At 38.4% G+C, this 21,835-nt stretch overlaps 2 protein-coding genes across 2 annotated transcripts in view; one reads left to right on the top strand and one right to left on the bottom strand.

Moving 5' to 3' along the window:
* The window catches only part of ART3 (ADP-ribosyltransferase 3 (inactive)), a 107,333-nt gene that overhangs the window by 7,800 nt on the left and 77,698 nt on the right, over nt 1-21,835 (top strand). The gene's annotated exons all lie outside the window — the stretch shown is intronic.
* Nucleotides 52-11,061, bottom strand: CXCL9 (C-X-C motif chemokine ligand 9). The gene is given in 6 exon segments (XM_019719886.2): nt 52-976; nt 978-1,043; nt 2,344-2,428; nt 9,267-9,292; nt 9,294-9,394; nt 10,477-11,061. Coding segments are annotated over 6 exon segments (381 nt in total). The 5' UTR covers nt 10,541-11,061; the 3' UTR covers nt 52-937.

Here is a 21,835-nt window from a genome sequence, read left to right as displayed (position 1 = left end):
AAAAAAAAAACAATTAGAAAACAATGAAATGCTCACCTGTGTGGTATTCAACACAAGTGGAATAGGAGTTTTAAGATAATCTGAGTGTCCAGAAGGTTTTATTTTAGAGGCAAGACTGAACTGAGTCTTGAAGACTGGACCAAGTGAAAATGAGTGGGGAGAAGAAGGCATTCTTGTAGGGTGTTGGAGTAAGTGAGAAAGGAGTAGACCCAGGCAAGTGATAGCATGAGCTGCGTAATAGAGGAGGCAGACATTGAATTGTGGTAGGTCGGTGAGGAACTGGCTTGACTGAAACAAAGGAGAACAATAAGAAATAAAGTGGTCAGCCTGGGCAGGCAAGATCGAGTCATATGGCTCAAAAACCACATGCTGTAGAAGGTTCCGAAAGCTAACTGCTAGTGTTCTCCAGTGGTGGTCCCCAGAAACAACCAGCATGGTCTCTCAGATACATTGTATGTGAGGCCTGTAGGCTGATTCCAATGCACAGGCTGATGGCCGGGGCAGCTTGATGAGGTCCAGCTCGATTCCAAACTGCTTGGATTATCAGCCTGCTGAGAAGCTGGGGTTTGCTTACGTGGGCCTCAGAATACTCTCTGGAGACTGCAGTGGGTGGTGTGGGAAGCCTTGGGCTGCTCTCCCAGGCAGCTGTTGTTTGTGGGATGTGATTGTGGGGGCATTAGATCCTGCTTTTAAGCATGATGAAATTCAGCTGGTTGTAGATGGAAGAACAAAAGACAAACTATAGCCTCTAACAATTCTTAACATTTGGATTTTTAAAGCAACTTTCTAGCTTTAATTACGATTTCATAATGATGCTTTAAATTTTCTAGTCAGATCAACAAGTTTATAGATTACGATGCAATCCCTTTTTGGAATTATTTCAGTAAAATTAAAAAGAACATTTTAAACTCAAAATACTTGTTGGTAAAGTGGTTGCTTATGCTGTCTTCTTTTGATGAGGACGTTGAGATCTTTTAAACTTTTAGAACTTTCCTGCTTTTTTGATATTTTATTCTTTTCTCTTGCCTTTTATTTTGGCTAATCTGCAAGGAGAGGGAAATAAAGAGTCAAGTTTCTTTATCTTACTATTTTTTCCACCCTTATATTATATTTGGACTCTCCAAACATAGTCTTTCTTTATCCTCAAAACCAATTTAAAGCTGCTTCACTCTCAGAGAGGCTCCTTTTGATTCTCTGTACTTCACTCACTTTGAGGAGGAGGCAACAGCCTTCTAACTGGTCTTCTTTTGTCCATTCTCCTGGCTTATTACTACTCTCACTCCAACCTTGTTTATGACCCACCTGTCCCAACTATAACTTTCTGAGGTTGGTACAATTATCATCAATTTTTTACATGTGGGGAGACAGACTTGGAGAGGTTGACTTGCTCAGAGTTGCATAGCCAGCATGTGGCAGAACCACTAGTCTGTCAGACTCCGGGAGCCAAGCTCCCAACTCCATATTTAGTGTCCTTTTTCAAACATAACTCCTTGGCATGTCATATAAGATACATACTAGTGCTCTCCAGTGGTGGTCCCCAGAAATGACCAACATGGATCTCTCAGATACATGGTATGTGAGGCCTGTAGGCTCATTCAAATACACATGCTGATGGCCGGGGCAGCTTGAAGTCCAGCTCACTTCCAAACTGCTTGGCTTATCAGCATGCTGACAAGCTGGGGTTTGCTCACGTGGGTCTCAGAATACTCTCTGAGAGTATTCTGGTCTACCTTTTTAACCTCCCTCCACTCCCCTTACACAAACTCCAGACACATTAGTTGAGGCTCCCTGAACACAGCAAGATCTCTCATGATTCTACTCTTTTTTTCCATGATGTTCTTATCCTCCTGGTGAATTACTTATGATCCAAATCAAATGTCACCTGATGTGAAACTCTTCCTTAACACTTTCTCTCTAAACCTCTCTCTGGCAAAGTTAATGACTCCCTCTATAATCTTCAAGATTCTTGTACATATTTTTATTTTATATTTATCACATTGTACTATAATTAATTGTTAGCATATTTGCTATAGCCAGGAGGTACTATAGCTTATTACCTTTCTATCCTCAGTGTCACCATTCAATTCAATACATATTTATTGTGTTGAATAAGAAAGGTAAGCTCCCTACCCTCATGGAACCCAATTTCTAGTGGGGGAGATGGACAAGTGATACTCTATGCAAGAAGGCAATTATACCTCAAGGTGATGACATCATTATAGGAACAAAATAGGAGCACAATAATATAATGAAAAAACGTACCTTAAAGGAACTATATAGATTCTTTGTCTTCTAAAGTTAATTTCTAAGAGGAAGAACATTTTGTTCCTTCTTTTCACCAACCTGTTTCTCCCACTGTTTAATCAGTTCTTTCACATCTGTTGGATCTGGGTTTGGACATGTTTGGTCCCCATTCTTCATTGTAACACTGCCAGGGAAATAGCAACAAGATTTTTTTTTTTACTTTTAATCATTGAAATGCTTCGTCCTATCCCCAGAATTCAATTCCCCAAATAAAATTGACTTGTCCTCTCTATAAGTATCTGCAACTTCCAGTCTTTTTCCTGCTTTTTCATTTTCTAAGTGAGTGAGGGGACTTAGATAAATTTCTAGGATAGCACATAACCATAGATTTAAAAAATCCAACAGGTATATGCAATGGGAGAAATTTATATCTGAAGATGATATTGCTTCTGTTGTGCTGAAAATCACTATTTATGTTTAACTGAAAAAGTAAAATACAAATACCTACGTTTTTTTTTTGCAAAAACAATAATAATTAGTAATTTTGCTACGCTTTCTGATGACATTACTTAAAATACAATACAATGTTACCCTAAGACAAGATTAACAGACTGGTTGAATTTTTAAAATTACTTACAGCAAACTCTCCAGGAATAATTTAAAGATTTGTTTTCTTTAATTCTTCTGTGTAATCTGAGACTAAAAGTAACCATTCTACATATCATCCTTGATTTCAGTTTCAGAAAACTAAAATTAGGATATTTCTGGTCAAGATGGTGGAGTAGGTAATGCTGTGCCTGCCTCGTCTCACGACCACGTCAAAATAACCACAGAAAACCCATCATCAAGAATTGCCTGAAGTCTACCTGAACCAAAGTCCTATAACTAAGAACATACAGAAGAAGGGATATTTTGGCTGTGGAGGTTCCCCCTCTGGAGCAGTGAGGGATCCCAGCCCCACACCGGGCTCCTCAGCCCAGGGTCTCAGTGCCAGGGAGAGAAGTACCCATAACTTCTAGCTGTGAAAACCAGCAGAGATTTGTGGCTGGGTGAGACAGAGGGTGACTGGAGTCCTAAGCGTCCTTCTTAAAGGGCCCATGCATGGATTCACTTGCTGACAGACTCACTTGCTTTGAGCTCCAGCACTGGGGCAGCAGCTCGAAAAATGCCAGGCACATCTGGGAAGGAACTAAATTGTCTGCCTTCAGAACAAGGGCTAGAGGAGCAGGTTTTTCCCAGACAGAAGTGCTGGCAGAATCCATTGTTTCTTTGTTGAGCCATCCCCACTCCCAGTGTGCAGATGCAGGAGACCATAATAACTAAGTCTCCATTAACCTAGCTAACACCCTTTATCCACCCTGTCCTAGTGATTTCCTGAGACCCTGCTCCACCCAACTTTTAGGCACTCTAGTCGTTTCCACTGGCTTTTTCGAACAAATAGCCCGTCTTGGCTATTTTGGACTTTCCTAAAATCTCTCAAAGGTTCACAAAACCCAAACAGGCTGCATCTGGCTTTGACATGTCCCTTACCTCTTGCTGAGGAGCCCCAAGTCCAGTACTAGTGGCAGCTGGCCTCAGTTCATGCCTTGGCCTCTTGAGTCACCTGCAAGCCCAACGCGAGCGGTGGTCATCTGAGGATTTGTTTGTGGCTCATGCCAGGCGGCTCACGGTAGGGCACAGGCTACAGCTAAACTTGGCCGGTGTCAGAGCCCCTTCCAGGAGACTCTGGGGCAGCCATGCCCATGGCCAGCTTTGGACTGAGCTAGAACATCACTGGGCCACCTCGAAGGACAGCACACCCAAAGAGGAGACTGGGCAGGCACCAGAGCCCTGCTAAAGCAAATCCTGTTCCATAGGGTCAGCCTCTACAGAACAGTTCCTCCATTATAGTCACGCCCAGTCCTTACAACAAATGAGCTTGAGAGTCAGTCTCTCCCATTGATGTGCAAACAGCAACCAAGGCTCAACTACAACAGGAGGGCACATACAACCCACCCAAGGGACACACCTGGAACACCCAGCTCTGGTGACCAGGGAAACTGCACCACTGGGCCCCACAGGTCACTCACTACTAAGGCTACTCTACTAAGACTGGGAGACATAGCAACTCTACCTAATACATGGAAACAAACACAGGGAGACAGCCAAAATGGGGAGGCAGACATATCCCAAATGAAAGAACAGAATAAAGCTCCAGAAAAAAGAACTAAATAAAATGGAGACAAGCAATCTACCAGATGCAGAGTTCAAAACATTAGTTATAAGGATGCTCAATGATCTCAGGGAGAACTTCAACAAAGATACAGGAAACATAAAAGTGGAGATAGAAAACATAAAAAAAGAACCAATCAGAAATAAAAAATACAATAATGGAAATGAATATATTACAGGGAATCAACAGTAGATTAGATGATGCAGAGGATCAAATCAGTGATTTATTAAAAAATAAAATTTAAAAAAATCAGTGATTTAGAAGATAAGGTAGCAGAAAACACCCAACCAAAAGAGGTAAAAAAAAAAAATCCCGTCAAATGAGAATAGTTTAAGGGGCTTCTGGGACAACATCAAACATACTAACATTCATAGGGGTACCAGAACAAGAGAGATCAGGAAATTGAAAACCTAGTTGAAGAAATAATGATAGAAAAGTTCCCTAACTTTGCAAAGGATATAAACACAGAAACCTGGCAAGCACAGAGAGTCCTAAACAAGATGGACCCAAAGAGGCCCACACCAAGATACAGCATAATTAAAATGCCAAAGGTTAAAGACAAAGAAAGAATCTTAAAAGCAGCAAGAGCAAAGTAGTTAGTCACCTACAAGGGCGCTTCCATAAGGCTGTCAGATGATTTCTCAAGAGAAACTTTGAAAGACAGAAGTGAGTTGCAAAAAATATTCAAAGTGATGAAAAGCTAGGACCTACAACCAAGATCACTCTACCCAGCAATGATCTGTTGATCATTTAGAATCAACAAATAAAGAGTTCCCCACACAAGAAAAAGCTAAAGGAGTTCATCACCACCAAACCAGTATTACAAGGAATGTTAGAGGGACATTAGGAAAAAAAATCAAAAATATAAATAATAAAATGGCAATAACTACACATTTATCAACAGTTACTTTAAATGTAAGTGGATTAAATGCTCCAATCAAAAGATAGGGTGGCTGAATGGATAATAAAATAAGACCCTTACAAATACTGTCTATAAGAGACTCACTTTAGATTGAAAGACACACACAGATTGAAAGCAAAGAGATGGAAAAAGATATTTCATGAAAATGGAAGTGAAGAAAAAAAAAGCTTAACTTTATAGATAGCAAGACTTATACCAGACAAAATAGACTTTAAAACAAAGGTTAGGGGCCAGCCTGGTGGCTCAGGTGGTTAGAGCTCCATGCTCCTAACTCCGAAGGCTGCCAGTTCGATTCCCACATGGGCCAGTAGGCTCTCAACCACAAGACTGCGAGTTCCCGCAAGGGATGGTGGGCTCCACCCCCTGCAACTAAGATGTAACACAGCACCTTGAGCTGAGCTGCCGCTGAGCTCCAGAATGGCTCAGTTGGTTGGAGCGTGTCCTCTCAACCACAAGGTTGCCGGTACAACTCCTGGAAGGGATGGTGGGCTGCGCCCCCTGCAACTAGTAATGGCAACTGGACCTAGAGCTGAACAGCACCCTCCACAACTAAGATTGAAAGGACAACAACTTGACTTGGAAAAAAGTCCTGGAAGTACACACTGTTCCCCAATAAAATCTTTAAAAAACAAAACAAAAAACAAAGGTTATAACAAGAGACAAAGAAGGATTCAGTAATCCCCCTTCAGGGTATTTATCTGAAGAAACCCAAAATGCTACTTTGAGGTGATGTGTGCATCCATATGTTCATTGCAGCACTATTTACAATGGCCTAGATGTGGAGGCATGGATGAGTGGATAAAGAGGAAGTGGTACACATATACTATGGAATATTGCTCAGCCATGGAAGAGAATAAGTTCTTCCCATCTGTGGCAGCATGGATGGACCTGGAGGGTACAGTACTGAGTAGAATATGTCAGACAGAGAAAGACAGATGCAATGTGATTTAGCTTATATGAGGAATCCAAAGAACAAAATAAACAAACAAAACAGAAACAAACTCATAGATACAGAGAACATTATGATGGTTGCCAGATGGGAGAGGGGTTGGGAGGTGGGGGAAAAGTGGGGAAGGATTAAGAAATATAAATTGGTTGTTACAAAGTAGTCATGGGTGTATAGTATAGCATAAGGAATATAGTAAATAATATTGTAATAACTATGGTATCAGATGGGTACTAGATTTATTGGGGTGATAGATGGGAAGGGTTGGGGGCAGGGTGAAAAAGGTGAAGTGATTAAGAAGTACAAGTTGGTAGTTACAAAATAATCATCAGGATGTAAAGTAAAGTATAGAGAATATAGTCAATGACATGGTAATAACTATCTATAGTGCCAGGTGGGTACTGGACTAGTCAGGGGGATCACTTCTTAAATTATATAAATGTGTAACCACTATGCTATACATCTGAAATTAATATAACATAATATTGAATGTCAAATGTAATTGAAAAATTTTAAAGTGGGGAAAAAGATGAAGGGGAATAAGAGGTTCAAATTTCCAGGTGTAAAACAAATAAGTCATGGGATGTAATGTACAGCATAAGGAATATAACCAATAATATTGTGATATCATGGTACGGTGACAGATGGTTGCTGGGCTTATCATGGTGATCACTTCTATAGGTATATAAATATTTGAATAACTGTGATATACACCTGAAACTATATAATGTATGTAAGCTATATTTTAATAAAAATCTTAAAAATAAAGGCTAACTGAGATTACTAAAGCAAAAAAAAATTAAACCATAAAATTTGCTTGTTTTTCTGGATAAGTAAATAGTTTTGGGGGAAAAAAGACAAGTGATAGTGTTGACAAAAATGTGGAGAAAAGGGAACCCTTGTGCACCGTCGGTGGAAATATAATTTGATACAGCAATTATGGATAACTGCAAGGAGGTTCCTCAAGAAATTAAAATTACCATATGATCCAGCAATCCCACTTCTGAGTATATATCCAAAGGAAATGAAATCACTATCTGAAAGAGATATCTGAATGATATCTCTTTCAGATAGTGAAAGAGATATCATGGGGCTGTTCATTGTGGAATTATTCACAATAGCCAAGACATGAAACACCCTAAGTATTCATTGACAGATGAATGGATGAAGAAACGGTGATATCTATCTATCTGTCTGTCCGTCTGTCTGTCTGTCTGTTTATCTATCTATCTAGGTATATAGGTATATAGATATATAGATATCTATCTATAGATAGATATCTATATAGGAATATATATATATATATATATATATATATATATATATATATATATATATATATATAAAATGCAATATTAGTCAGACATAAGAAAAAGGAAATCTTGCTATTTATGATAACATGGATGAATGCTGAGGGCATTATGCTAAGTGAAAGAAGTCAGACAAAGATAAATACTACACGATCTCACTTATATATAGAACCTTAAAAAAAACTGCATTAATAGACAGAGAGACTAGATTGGTGGTTACTAAGGGCTGGGGGCAGAGGGAAATAGGAAATGTTGGTCAAAGAATGTACAAATTTCAGTTATAAGAGAAATAAGTTCTGTGGATATAATGTATAGTATGGTGATTATAGTTACTAATACTGTATAATATACTTGAAATTTGCTAGAAGAGTAGATCTTAAAAGTTTTTACCCACTCTTCTCCCGCCAAAAAAAAGGTAACTATGTGAGGTGATGGATGTGTGGTAATCATTTCACAATATATCTATATGTATATCAACTCATCATGTTGTATACCTTAAACTTACACAATGTTATTTGTCAATTATACTTCATACAGCTGGAAAAAATTTTTTTAAAAGATTTAAAATGTGCATATCCTAAAACCCAGCAATTCTAATCTCTAGAAAGGAAAAGGAAAGAATTAAAGACACAATATTGCCAGGGTGGCCGGATGGCTCAGTTGGTTAGAGCACGAGCTCTGAACAACAGGGTTGCCGGTTTGATTCCCACATGGGCCATTGAGCTGCGCCCTCCACAACTAGATTAAAGACAACGAGCTGCTGCTGAGCTTCCCTAGGGGCGGCCGGATGGCTCAGTTGGTTAGTGTGCAAGCTCTCAACAAAAAGGTTGCCGGTTCAATTCCACCATGGGATGGTGGGCTGTGCCCCCAGCAACTAAAGATTGAAAATGGCAACTGGACTTGGAGCTGAGCTGCGCCCTCCACGACTAGATTGAGGGACGACTTGGAGCTGATGGGCCCTGGAGAAACACATTGTTCCCCCAGTATAGCCCCTCCAAAAAGACACAATATTGCCATAATACCAGTTTGATTTAAATAGCAAAAAATTGAAAATACCCTACATTTAGGCATTGGTCATATATATTACTGTACATCTATAGATGGCAATTAAAAATGGAAAAATAATTAGAAAATATGATATTACAGAAGATTTACTGATGTGAGGAAATGTGCATGATATAGTGTTAATGAAAAGCAGATGACAAAACAGTATGTAGTGTATGGTTTTATTTTTATGTACATATATTGCATGTATAAATGTATGTATCTGTGTCTATATACGTACACATGCAAATGAGGGAGATGTGGAAGAATTTATACACCAAGGGGTTAACAGTATTTGTCACTGGATGGTGGGATTATAAATAATTTTATTTTCTTCTTTTGGGTTATCTGCATTAAACATTTTCTATAATGGACATGTATTACTTTGGTGATATATCATCATTGGTTCCTAATCCCTACCAGAAATGCCTTTTTTTCTAAAGAAAAGAAAGAAGTAGACCCGATGTACAGAGGAACAACAATGAATTTTAAGTGCATGTATGGGCAAGTGTTCCAAGGGTAATAGTCACACTAAATTTAATGTTTCTGCCAATATGGTACATGCATATTGGATGAGATTTTACTTACATGACTTCAATTTTCTCACAAGACGGGGCTTGGGGCAAACTGTTTAAGGTCCTTTAAGGATTTTAAGTAGATCTTCCTTTTGTTGGTTTTGATGCAGGAACAGCGTCCATTCCTCATTATTGGGGCTCCTGAAGGAAAGAGAGGGGGTAGCACACGTCATTTTAGGGCAATGTCTCAATTTAGTTGATCCATCAAAATGATATGTTTGCCTTAGTCATGGTTATTACTATGCTTTACAGAGTGTCTGTTAATAATTACCACAAACTTTTGAAGTAGGCATTATCTCCATTTTATAGATGGAGAAGCTAAAGTTCAGAGAAGTAAAGAACAGTCATTTAGCTTTCTAGGGGGTCAGGGGCAAGGTTTGAGTCCATATCATACAACCTTAGGAAAAGAGATTTTCACAATATTTAAAAATGTCTATCTAGCAAGTCAGACACATAGATACCTAATTAATGTGTGCTATGTGGACTACAGTTTCCTAAGCAATTCTCAAAGCCATTTTTTATCTGACCTTAGTAGAATGGAGTTGGTATTAGTTTGGACAGAAAGTTCTACGAATAATAACCACTTACCACCACCATCTGCATCCTCCCCATTGCCTCTTTTCAGTAGTGCTTTAAACTTTTGGCAACTCTTTGAAATACACTATCTTCACTCCTTAATTCTTTTATTCATTCAACACATACTTACTAAATGCTTACTAAATGCCACATATCGTGTGGTAGGTAGAAAAAAGTATAACTGCAGAATTCCCATTTTACAGCTAAGGAAACTGAAGTCTAGAAAAGTTCACTAATTTGTTCAAGGTAACAAAGGTAGTTAGTAAACAGACTAGTGACAATTTCTCTGATTATTGGATCTTTAATTGGTTAACCACAGGCATACTTATCAAGAAACAATATCAGGGTGACAAAAAGAACTTAGGAGACAGAGTCTTTCCTCTCATTATCACCCAGTTCAATAAACATTTATTGGACATTTACAACATGCCAGGAATTCACACACCAAGACTGAGAAGACTTGTGTTTGACATGGCAGGTCTGATATGAACTTTGGATAATCTACTACATCACTGAGAAGCTTTTATGAGTGACATATCACTTTCTGATGCATACAAAACAGTCACATTTATTGGGCAAGTCAAGAGGCTTTTGCAGCAATTCACATCTCTGACTTAACTAACCTAATATAACTCAGAACCCCTTACCTTGAACTCCAATCAGAGTCAGGAAGATGATAACCAAAAGGAATGGAACACCACCTTTCCTCATAGTGATAGAATGAAGTTCTACTAAGTCACTCCTTTACTGGATTTCAAGCCATCAGAAATTTTTTAGCGAACATGCTTGGGGGAATCATATTTGTTTAGGAAATCCATTTCCCTCCTAAACTCTGATTGGCTGGTGTCCTTAGCTAACCTAGCTAAACTGAACACAACCTTAATTGTGTTGGGGGAAACCCTACTCTCAGATCCAACAGAATTTCTGCGTGCTTTATTGCCATTTCTCATAAATGGGTGGTTTATAGTAAGGGGTGCCAAACAAGTATCACTGGCAGCCCTTAGCATACTCACAGTTGCTCATCTGGGTGAAGAATAGGTTATATAATGAATATAATAATATCATACAACAAGGTTTGGAGATGTGGTTCCCAAATGGGAAATATTAAAGTCCAGATAAGTAATACACTTTTCAAATTTCCTTACCATTTACATGGCTAGATTTATCTTTTCTTAATCTAGGTTAAATAAAAAAAGAATCTTAACTTCCTTCAGGACCAGGTCATTTTTTACTGCGGTAAGCTTATTTAGTTTTTTATGTCATTCCTGCTACAGTTGATTGTTTTTTTAGTAGTCAGATTAATTAGAATAAGGGATCAGCTGAAAATAGACAAATGGAACTACACCAAATTTAAAAACTTCTATGCATAATAAAATCAACAGAGTGAAAACATCTACCGAATGGGAGATAATTGCAAATCATATATCTGATAAGGAGTTAATATCCAAAATATATAAAGAACTTCTATAATACAACAATCACCAAATAACCTGGTTGACTAGACATTTCTCTAAAGAAGATATACAAATGGACAATAAGCATATGAAAAGATGCTCAACATCACTAACATTAGGGAAATGCAAATCAAAACCACAATGAGATATCACCTCATACTCATGGGGATGCCACTATCAAAAAACAGAAAATAACAAGTGTTGACGAGGATGTGAAGAAATTGGAACCCTTGTGCACTATTGGTGGGAATGTAAAATAGTGCAACCATTATGGAAAAAAATATGGAGGCTCCTCAAAACATTAAAAATAGAACAATCCTTTGACCCAGCAGCCCCAATTCTGGAATATGTCCAAAAATATTCAAAGAAGGATCTCAAAGAGACATCTGTACACTCATGTTCATGGCAGCATTATTCAGAACAGCTTTATTCACAAAGGCAAAGTGACCCAAATGTCCACTGACAGATGAATGGATAAAGAAAATGTGGTATATACATGCAATGGAATGTTATGCAGCCTTAGAAAAGGAAATCCTGTCCTATGCTACAACGTGGATAAACCTCAAGAAGATTATGCTAAGTGAAATAAGCCAGTCACAAAAGGACAAATATCTGATAAAGTCAATCTTAAAAATAGAAAATTGAGTTGCCAAGGGCTGAGGAAAGGGTGAGGCAAAATTAGTCTTTAGTCGGTATAGAGTTTATGTTGCAAGACGAAAAAGATCTAGACTGCTGTTGTACAACAATGTGAATATACTTAAGACTACTGAACTGTACACTGAGAAATGATTAAGAAGGTAAATTTGATGTTACATGCTTTTTACCACAATAATTAAATGAAACAGAGAAATTAGTGGCATGCAATGGAGACCCAAATTAATAATGGCTGGTTAAGATAGAAGTGTATTTCTCTCTGACAAAAGCAAGTGGATTTGAGTGTGTTTGGTGGTTCTGCTTGATGAAGTATCCCAAGCTCCTCCTATTTTGTTGCTTTACTGCCATCTCTAGGTTGCTACCCTCATGCACATGGCCCAAGGGGACTTGCAACCATGTCTTCTTTCCAACTACAGGGTAGTGGGAAGGCAGAAAAGGGCATGGCCTTCAGTTTTAGACCCATGCTGGAAATTGCACCCAGCACTTTCCATCACTTCTCATGAGCCAGAACTTATTCACATGACCACATCTAGCAACAGGGAAAGTTAAATAATGTGACCTTTGCTCTGGTTGATCCACTAAAATTTGGAGGTTTCATTACTGTAGAAAAATGTTTCTCAACTCTTTTTTCAGTTTTCATTAGTGCCTCTCTTGAGATAAATTAAATTTAAATTAACTTAAATCTAAATGAAATTAAATTGCTCCCTAAAGAAAAAAATTAAATACAGTCATGTGCTGCATAAACAATGTTTTGGTCAACGACAGACCGCGTATACAATGGTGTCCCATAAGATTATAATGGAGCTGAAAAATTCCTATAACCTCGGGATGTTGTAGCCATTGTAACATTGCAGTGTAAAGGTTACAAAAATCAACAAGACTGTGGGTAAGATGGCATACAACTTTACCCTTGGAGTGGATGAGATGACATTAAGGAACTCCTAGAGGTGGTTCCTGAGGAAATGCCTAATGAGGAGTTGTTGGGACTGGAACAGGAATGCATAGCTGAAGAAGAGGCAAGAGAAAAGGAAACTGATGAAGAAACCTCAAAAAAATTCACAGTGAACGGTTTAGCGGAAGCTTTTGCAGAGAGTGAGAAAGGAAAGGGTGTCTAAGCTGCTGCTCCAACTTCATCAGTAACCAAGGGAATACAGTAAATTCCCAACGAAGGCCTTCTGAGAGGCTAGCCACATATACTTTCCTACAGTTCCAATTAAAAGATAAATAATTATAGAAGGCAGTGCCTGTTCTTTCTACATCCTGATAAGATTATAGAAATAATTGCTTCCAGACTCCTCCCCATGACTACTGACTCTAGGTGCTTGACAACCTACCTTATCTGTATATTCTCTTCACCTGATGTCAAACTGTTAACCCTTGAATGTATGTAACTAAAACTCCTGATGCATGGCTGCATTTGTCTTTGTCCTCCTGCCTATATAAGCATCCCCTCAATTTGCTAAAGTTGGAGCACTGTTTAAAGGCTTCGTGGAACTCTGCTCTCAGGCACATCCTCAGATGGGCCCAAATAAAAAACTCTTTTCTTAAATCTACAGAGGTACGTGTCTTCTTTTCATTGACAAGAGGTACAGAGTTACATGTCTTCTTTTCATTGACATTATCTGCCTACAAACAAATCTATGATGAGAAAAGAAACAAACTAAGCATACCACTATAGACATATTTCTGAAAAGAGTGACGCCTCCTCAAGAAGAGGCTCTGGCAGGTACTTCAGGAGGTATTCCAGAAAAGGGTTTTGTTATCATAGATGGTAACTCTATGCGTGTTATTGCCCTTGAGTACCTTCCAGTGGGGCAAGATGTGGAGGTGGAAGACAGTGATATTGATAATCCTGACCCTGTGTAGGCCTAGACTAATGTGTATTTTTGTGTTTTAGTTTTTAACAAAAAAATTGAAAAATAAGAAAAAAAATTTTAATAGAAAAAGCTTATAGAATAAGGATATAAAGAAAATACTTTCTGTACAGCTGTACAATGTATTTGTGTTTTAAGCTATGTTTTACTATAAGAGTCGAAAAGTTAAAAAATTAAAAGGTTTATAAAGTAAAAATGTTAATAAGTTAAGGTTAATTTATTATTGAAGAAAGAAATTTTTTTTTATAAATTTAGTGTAGCCTAAGTACACAGTGTTTATAAAGTCTACAGTACTGAACAGTAATATCCTAGCCTTCACATTCACTCAGTACTCACTCACTGACTCACCCAGAACAACTTCCATTCAGGGCAAGTGCCCTACACCAGTGTACTATTTTTTATTTTTTATATTGTATTTTTACTGTACCTTTACTATGGTTAGATACAGAAATACCATTGTGTTACAATTGCCCACAGTACTCAGTACAGTAACATGCTGTACAGGTTTGTAGCCTAGAAGCAATAGGCCATATGACATACAGGCATACCTCCTTCTATTGCACTTTGCTTTATTGTGCTTCACAGGTGTTGCATTTTTTTTTTTACAAACTGAAAGCAAGACCCTCACCAGCAAAAAGACTGTGACTTGCTTAATTGCGATTATTGCTTGATTGTTGATAGTCTGAAACCAAACTTGCAATATCTCTGAGGTAGCCTAGGTATATAGTTGGTCATACCATCTAGGTTTGGGTAAGTGTACTCTGTTTGCATGACAAAACCACCTAATAATGCATTTCTCAGAATGTATCCCAGTCGTTAAGCCATGTATGACTATATTAAGAAATAAGATTTTATTGGGTAGGGTTGAACTTTGGTGTGCCACTAATCATTGTAATACCTAAGATTTTTTTTAGCCCACCTAAAAACCAATTTTTATCCCCTTGAGGGCAACACTCCCTACCCCCCCGCCACTCCCAACTGAGAGTGCATGCCATAGAGTAAGGGGGAAACAGGTATTATTAGCATTTTCTGTTATATGGTACACATTTTTGGACTGGTTTCTAGATGGATGATTAATGCTGAAATACGACCATTACAGAAATCTTTGAAGAAAACTGGTGATACAGCTTATTCATTTGGTTGTGCTTAATTTTGGTAATGACTGTGACCATGCATAGGGTGGAGATGGGTTCAGGTCCAGCTTTGCTACTTAATGGCCTTGCAAAATACTTAATTTCTTTAAGCCTCAGTTCCCTCAGCTGAGAAAACTATTACTGACCTCACAGGTTGTTAAAATTAATGGCAAAAATGCATGATCAACTGCAAAGCACCACAGAACTAGTAACCATTCTTTCTCGCAAAGAAAGGAAGATGGAAACTTCTTAGGATAAAGACTAAGGCCCACCACGGTCTGCCCCTGCTCACTGCTCCAGCCCTTTCTTGCATAACTGTGCTCCATCACATTTCCTTTCTTCAGTTCCTCAAAGGGACAATGCTCCTTTCATCTTACTGTTTTCGCTCATGCTGTTTCCCTGCATGGAATGCTGTGCCTGCTCCGTCTCCCTACCCTACTGCCTGGTAATCTTACCCATCTTAGCTATCCAGACTGGCATTTATTTCCCATGGGAAGTCTTCTCTGATCCCCAGACTTGGTCAGGTCTCCCACCATCTGCTCTCATGGCACCTCCCTCCTGTTCTCATTCAGCTCACATTGAAGGCAATGTTAATTAAGTTTAGCTGTAATCTTATGATTAACATCTCTTTCTGCCACAAGAAGGAAGGCGTGTGAGCGTCCATACCTGAGCCTGGCACACAGTAGGTGCTCAGTGGATAGGCGTACAGGAGTGAGAGAAGAAACCAGCGAACAGACTCCCAGCCTGGCACAGCACTGAGCCTGTGAAGAGCGGCCTGGCTCCTCGAGGGGGCAGATCAGGTGACCTCCCTGGGAGCTGAGGTGGGCGCACTGCGCATGCCCTGCCAGCCAGCTTCCAGAACCTTCAGTGGGGAAGCTACAGCCTTAACTTGCCCACCTCACGCCGCACTTGTGCCGCTGCTAGTGTCCCTGCTGCCTGCGCTAATCCTGCCGGGAGAAGCACGTCTTTGGGGGAGAAGGTAGTAGTTGCGCCCTCGGGGATCCCTCAGGAGCGGGGCCTATTTTGCAGTTTCCACACCAGGCTTAGTTTGAGGCCGGAGGGAACGATGGCCTTGGAAGGGCCTGGTCGCTGGGGCGGAGGCCGCCAGGCGAGGCCTAGGAGGGCCCTTCGTCCGAGAGCTGCGGTCACTGGGTCAGAGGCCTTTTGGACAAGAGAAAGGAGGTGTTGGGGGTCAGTTAGGCGTCACTGGAGACCCAGTCTTACTATGCAGAAGGGGCTGATTTTCTCTGGTGACAAGCGGAATGGGAGGGAGCCTCTGGAGGCCCGGCTGAGTGGCGGAGCTGTGCCCTGTTACGCACTTACGAGAAGGTTTGGCCTGTAGAAATTTGGGGTGGGGGTGGGGGGCGCTGCCCTCCACCTGGGCCTGTTCAGTCCCGTATTTCCCACGCTTCCTTTTGAAAGTTGTCCTGAAAACTCTGAGAGAAAACACGTTTCTGACTGGGCAGAAGGTCAGAGAAAATCCCATAAAAGTGGTGTTTATGGCTCCACAGGGCTTTTAGGAGAAACAGAAACCTGATGAGATTTTACAGATATTTCTCACAGTCCTGGGAAAGGAGCCAAGGTTTATCAGCGCCTTGAAATAAACAGACGATTACTAATTTCCCTTTTGACAGAGTCTTAACCTTTTTTGCCTTGAAAAATTCCAGTTCCTGTCCCAGAGGAAGCAATGCAGATGTAACCTCAAAAGCCTTAATGAGCAGGATTCTGTTTTTACATGTGCTCCCCTGCCTCCGCCTTCCGTCTTTTTGGTTATGGAACCAAGTGTGGTCTGTTTAGTTATGTACACAGCGTGACACACTCTGTCACAGTGAAAATAACAGTGTTCCTTTTTACTTGTCAAAGGAGAAGTTTCTCTCATAGTGAAACCCCCAGGCCTGTTTGAATTTCTTACAGTGTGGATTTTCCCTCCTCTCAACAGCTACTGCTAGTACTGAAGGATGCTGATTTGAAAAGGGTTTATTTCTTGAAAGTGTCAGAAGCCCCTACGTAGCATTCTGATTTTCCTTTCTTCCTCTCCCCATGCAGGAAATCATAAGCATTCTTCCAAGCTATTATAGTATGGTAAACTGGCTGCAAGCAAATCATAGTTGTGGGGGGTTTCATGTCCTGTCTGCATCTCAAATAGCAAAGAGAAAGGAACAAGTTCTTCCTTTACTAGTTTGTATTTTTCAGCTGAAGCTTAAACACTGGATTAAATCTGTGAATCAACTCTACTGAAAGGTAATGGCAGGACATCATTTAGAGGACAGCGGTGGCTAAATGCTGGCAGTAACATTTTTGCTCTGTGTCTTTTTGCAAGTCAGCTTACAGTCTGATGACATGTAGCCAGAGTCATTAAGAAGCTACTGCCTAACTTGAAAAATCCTGAAAAAGGAGAAAATAACTTTGTTTAAAATAGCCATATTAAAATGATTTACGTTAAAATTACTAAGTAACTTTACAAGAAAAAAAAACCATGTTCTTGAAACCCTTCGTTTTAGTGTTTATCTTTCATTTATTTCATTCATTAAATTTTTATTATTATGATTCCAGACTCTGAGGATGCAAATATGAATGATAATCTCTGCCTCCACAGTTTAGTGGGGGGAAAGCTGCATGTAAATTAGCAATTACTGTAGAAGTGGTAAGATAAAGGATTTTACTCAGTTAATGGAGGCTCAGAGAAGGCAACTGTGGCTGATGGGCTCAAACACAGCTGTCTGGATTAGGTCTGGAAGGGAGAATTGGTTGGAATTTGTTACTAGAAGAAGGTGTGTGTGTGTGTGGGGGGGATTCTGATTTCTACATACAATACTGGTTTCTACTTTTATATAATGTAGATAATTCCATAGTTGCTTGTTTCACACTGTGAACTATTGCCCGATATTGTATAAAGTGTGAATTTAAGTTCTTTGATCTCCCAATTAATATCTAACTCTCCCAACCAAAGTTTGTTAAATAGTGATTTTTCTCCAGTTACAATCAGATAGGGGTTGGGACTGGAGTCATCTAGACATTCAAAATAGCATCATAGGCCTCCTCCATGTAGCCTTTTTCTCCAGCAGTATAGCCCAGATTATTAGTCCCTGAACAGTACTCCATGTGACCTCTTTCTTCAGCAATGTAACCCGTCTTAATTTCTCCTTTATTCTTGAAGGATAGTTTTGTCAGATGTAGAATTCTTGGTTGATAGATTTTTTTCTTTCAGCAACTTAACTATGTCATCCTTCTACCTTCTGGCCTCCATTGTTTCTGATGAGAAATTGGTTGTTAATCTTATTGATGATCCATTGAATGTGATGAAATAGTTCTCTCTTGGTGCTTTCAAGATTCTCTCTTTGTCTCTGAGTTTTGACAATTTGACTATTATGTATCTCAGTGTAGATCTTTTTGAGTTTATCTTTCTTAGAGTTTATTGAGCTTCTTGGATGTGTAGATTCATATATTCCATCAGATTTGGGAAGTTTGGGCCTGTTATTTTTGTGGATGGGTTTTTTTGCCCCTTTCTTTCTCTTCTTCTTCTGGGGCTCACGTTATGAGTAGTATTACTTGACAGTATATCATAGGTCCCTTAGGCTCTGTTCACTTTTCTTCATTAAGTTTTTGTTTCTGCTCCTCAGTAATTTCAATTATCTTGTCTTTAAATTTGGTGATTCTTTCATCTACTGTACCAAAACTGCTGGTGAACCCCTCTAGTGAATTTTTCATTTCAGTATTTTACTTTTCAGTTCCAGAATTTCTGTTTAGCTCCTTTTAATAACTTATCTTTATTGATAGTCTCAATGATGTGTGACTTATTTTCCCAGTTCCCTTTTATTCTTTGTACATGGTTTCATTTAGCTTTTTGAGCATATTTAAGACAGTTGATATAACATCTTTTTTAGTAAGTCCAATGAATGGGCTTCCTCATAAATAGTTTTCTGTCAATTTATTTTTTCTCTTTGAGTGGACCATATTTTTCCTGTTTTTTTTGTTTGTTTGTTTGTTTGCTTGTTTTCTGTATACTTTGTGATTTGTGGTTGAAAGCTAGACATTCTGAATATTATAATGTAACTCTGGAAATCTAATTCTCCCACTCCTCAGGGACTGCTGATTTTCCTTGTTGATGGCTAGAACCATCTATTTATTACTTTTCCAAATATTTTTGCAAAGTGGGTATTCCTTGTTGTGTGTGGTTACTGAAGTTTCTGTTTCATTATCTCTGGTCAGCCAATGACCTGATCTGTCTCTTTAAATATAGGTCATTAGAAGTAGAATGACAAAGCCTGCTCATGTGTGTTAGGGTAAATTTATTCAAAATAAATTTAAGGAAGTTATCTTTAAGACCTGAATCAAAATTGAATTCCAAAAATTACTTTTGGATAGCCTCTCAAAATGAGGACATTAGATCTCATCCTTTTCAATGTATACTTAATTCATGCCTGAAGTAAATAAAGATCTTTTTTCTTTTTTTTAATATATCTGTGTCCACAACCTAATAACCATCCCCTCGGTACCTCAAGTCAGAATCTAAATGGTGTTATTTTGAAAATGCTCTTGTTTTCTACTTGAGATCAAGAGAATCTCAAGTCATCAGATAGAGGAAATAGCAGATGCAACAAAAGTTAGCTTCTAGAAACTAACAGCCTCTTTTGTATTGCAGCATAGTACCACAGAACTCAAACTTGATTTTAAAATAATATGTATACTTCCCTTGAAAAAAAAAAATGACTGTTAAGCATATTGCAAACAAATGTTAATATATAGCATTAATAATAAGGCTTACTCTAAAAGCTTTTTTATTCTATCTTCTGAAAATCCCCACCAGCCAGGAGGATTGTATAAAACTTTATTTTTTGTAGTTTTTATTACAAAAATAATGGTTGTTACTGTTTTGTTTTTCAGTTACAAAATTGAATGTGCTTTTTTCAAACTACGTTTGCCTCTCATTCTAGATTCAAATGTACTTCTCCTGGTAGAAATAATGGCAGTGCTCCCAGTTGAAAATTGTACTCTAACACTGTCAGCTCATGTTTTGATGTCTGCCATTGTGCATATGTTCTTTGTATTTTACTTTACGCCTCTGGTATTGTGGTATTTGTTAATTAGGCTTTATATTAGGTTGGTGCAAAAGTAATTGAGGTTTTTGCAATTATTTTTAACCTTTCAAACCTCAGTTACTTTTGCACTAACCTAATAGTTACTCTCATGTCATTTGTGAAAATTTATTTGTTACTTTGTAAATTTTTCCTTTGAGTGATTTAGCTAGATATAGATATATTACTTATACTTCTGTTTTCCAAAAAAATGTATAATTCCAGTTTAATTAGTTTTTTTGGGAGGGGGTATATGTTTTTTTAAATTTATTGGAGTGACAATGATTAGTAAAATTATGTAGGTTTCAAGTGTGCAATTCTATAATACATCATCTATATATCACATTAGTTTTTGTTTTTACATTTAAAAAAACAACATGAAACTTCCAATACCTGAGTATCTGTGACTTGGGAATTTAATGTTTGTGGTATTTTCTATCTCAATCCATTCTTTCTTTCCAAGCTAAAGAATTGTTTTACTTAGATCCAGAAGTATGTTGTGCTATTTATAAAGATCTATACTGGAGTGTGTATGTGGATGGTATATGTCTACAGTGCATTTTCTGTGGTTCTTGCTTCCCAGCAAGCTGAACTCCTGCATATCAATAAGAAGTTGACTTAGAGTTCTATTGTTTTGAACAGACAACTACTTCAAATTCTGCTTCCTTTGTCAAATCTTCCTTGAACACACCACAGCTCTGTCATCTATCCCTTTCCTGAGTAACTCTTACACTTATTCTAGCATTTACAATGTTGAGTCTTTTACCCAAACCCCTTTGAGTGATGATGAGCATCAACAAGAATAGGTGAGACAACATGGATCCCATATGCATATTATTTATACTGATTACCGATCATCAGGAGCTATAACTGAGGTACTTAAACTCATTAGTATAATTCCTTATAACTGTAATAGAAGATTCCTTTATGGGTTATTAAAGTAATTAAACAAGGAGACCATTAGCTTGAGGTGATGCTAATGCCTTGGTAACATACATAAGCAGACCAAAACCTAAGCCAGAGTCAGTGCACTTGAATCTGAGAAGATAAAACTTAATAAACAATCACAAAAAGCCAACTGGGCTTTCCCAAATAAGAAAAGTGCTTAAGCTATAGCCATCAGGTAATTTCCTTGCTTTGCTTTCATGTCTTCTCTATAAAAACTTCTCCCCTAGCTCCTGTCAGTGGAGCGTTCCTAAGCTGTGATGAATTAGGATAGAGTCAAGGTTTTTAACCACTGGAGGTTATAAAACTCTTGTGAGAGTCCGGTAAAAGCTATAGATAGGTACATTTATACATTTTGCTTATAATTTTAGGGAAGTTGTTAAGCCCCCAAAACCACACATCCCAAGAAAAAAATCTGCTCTGGGGACAATGACATTGCAAAGACTCTTTAACTCTCCTTAAGTTCACATTGATGTTGAACTTTTCAGCTTCTTCTTTTCACTCCCTTTCGCATTCTAAAGTTAATTGAGGGAGTTTCTACCTTACATCAGAGACTAGAAAACAAGATGGCCAAGCTGTGCTGGCTATAATGAGATTTGAGTGTCCTGGGAAAATGCTGCATAATATGTAAACAGCATTCTTGTGTCTATCACAAGTGAAAATAAAAGACAAGGGTTTGTGTTTTTTTATTTTGAAAGTATCTTTTGATGAAACCCTGGAGGGTATGGATTTCCCCTCCTCTTAATAGCTATTGCTGCTATTACAGCATTAAACTTGGTTTTGAAACATTTTTATTTTTGAAAGCCATTTAATCCTCTTAGGTCTCTTCCCATTGAGGGTTTCTCATAATCCAGTAAACTGTTTGCCAGTA

The sequence above is a fragment of the Rhinolophus sinicus genome, linkage group LG02, assembly GCF_036562045.2.
Source record: "Rhinolophus sinicus isolate RSC01 linkage group LG02, ASM3656204v1, whole genome shotgun sequence".
Taxonomy (NCBI): domain Eukaryota; kingdom Metazoa; phylum Chordata; class Mammalia; order Chiroptera; family Rhinolophidae; genus Rhinolophus; species Rhinolophus sinicus.
Note: the sequence above shows the minus strand (reverse complement) of the source record. Positions and strands in the feature narration are given on the sequence as shown.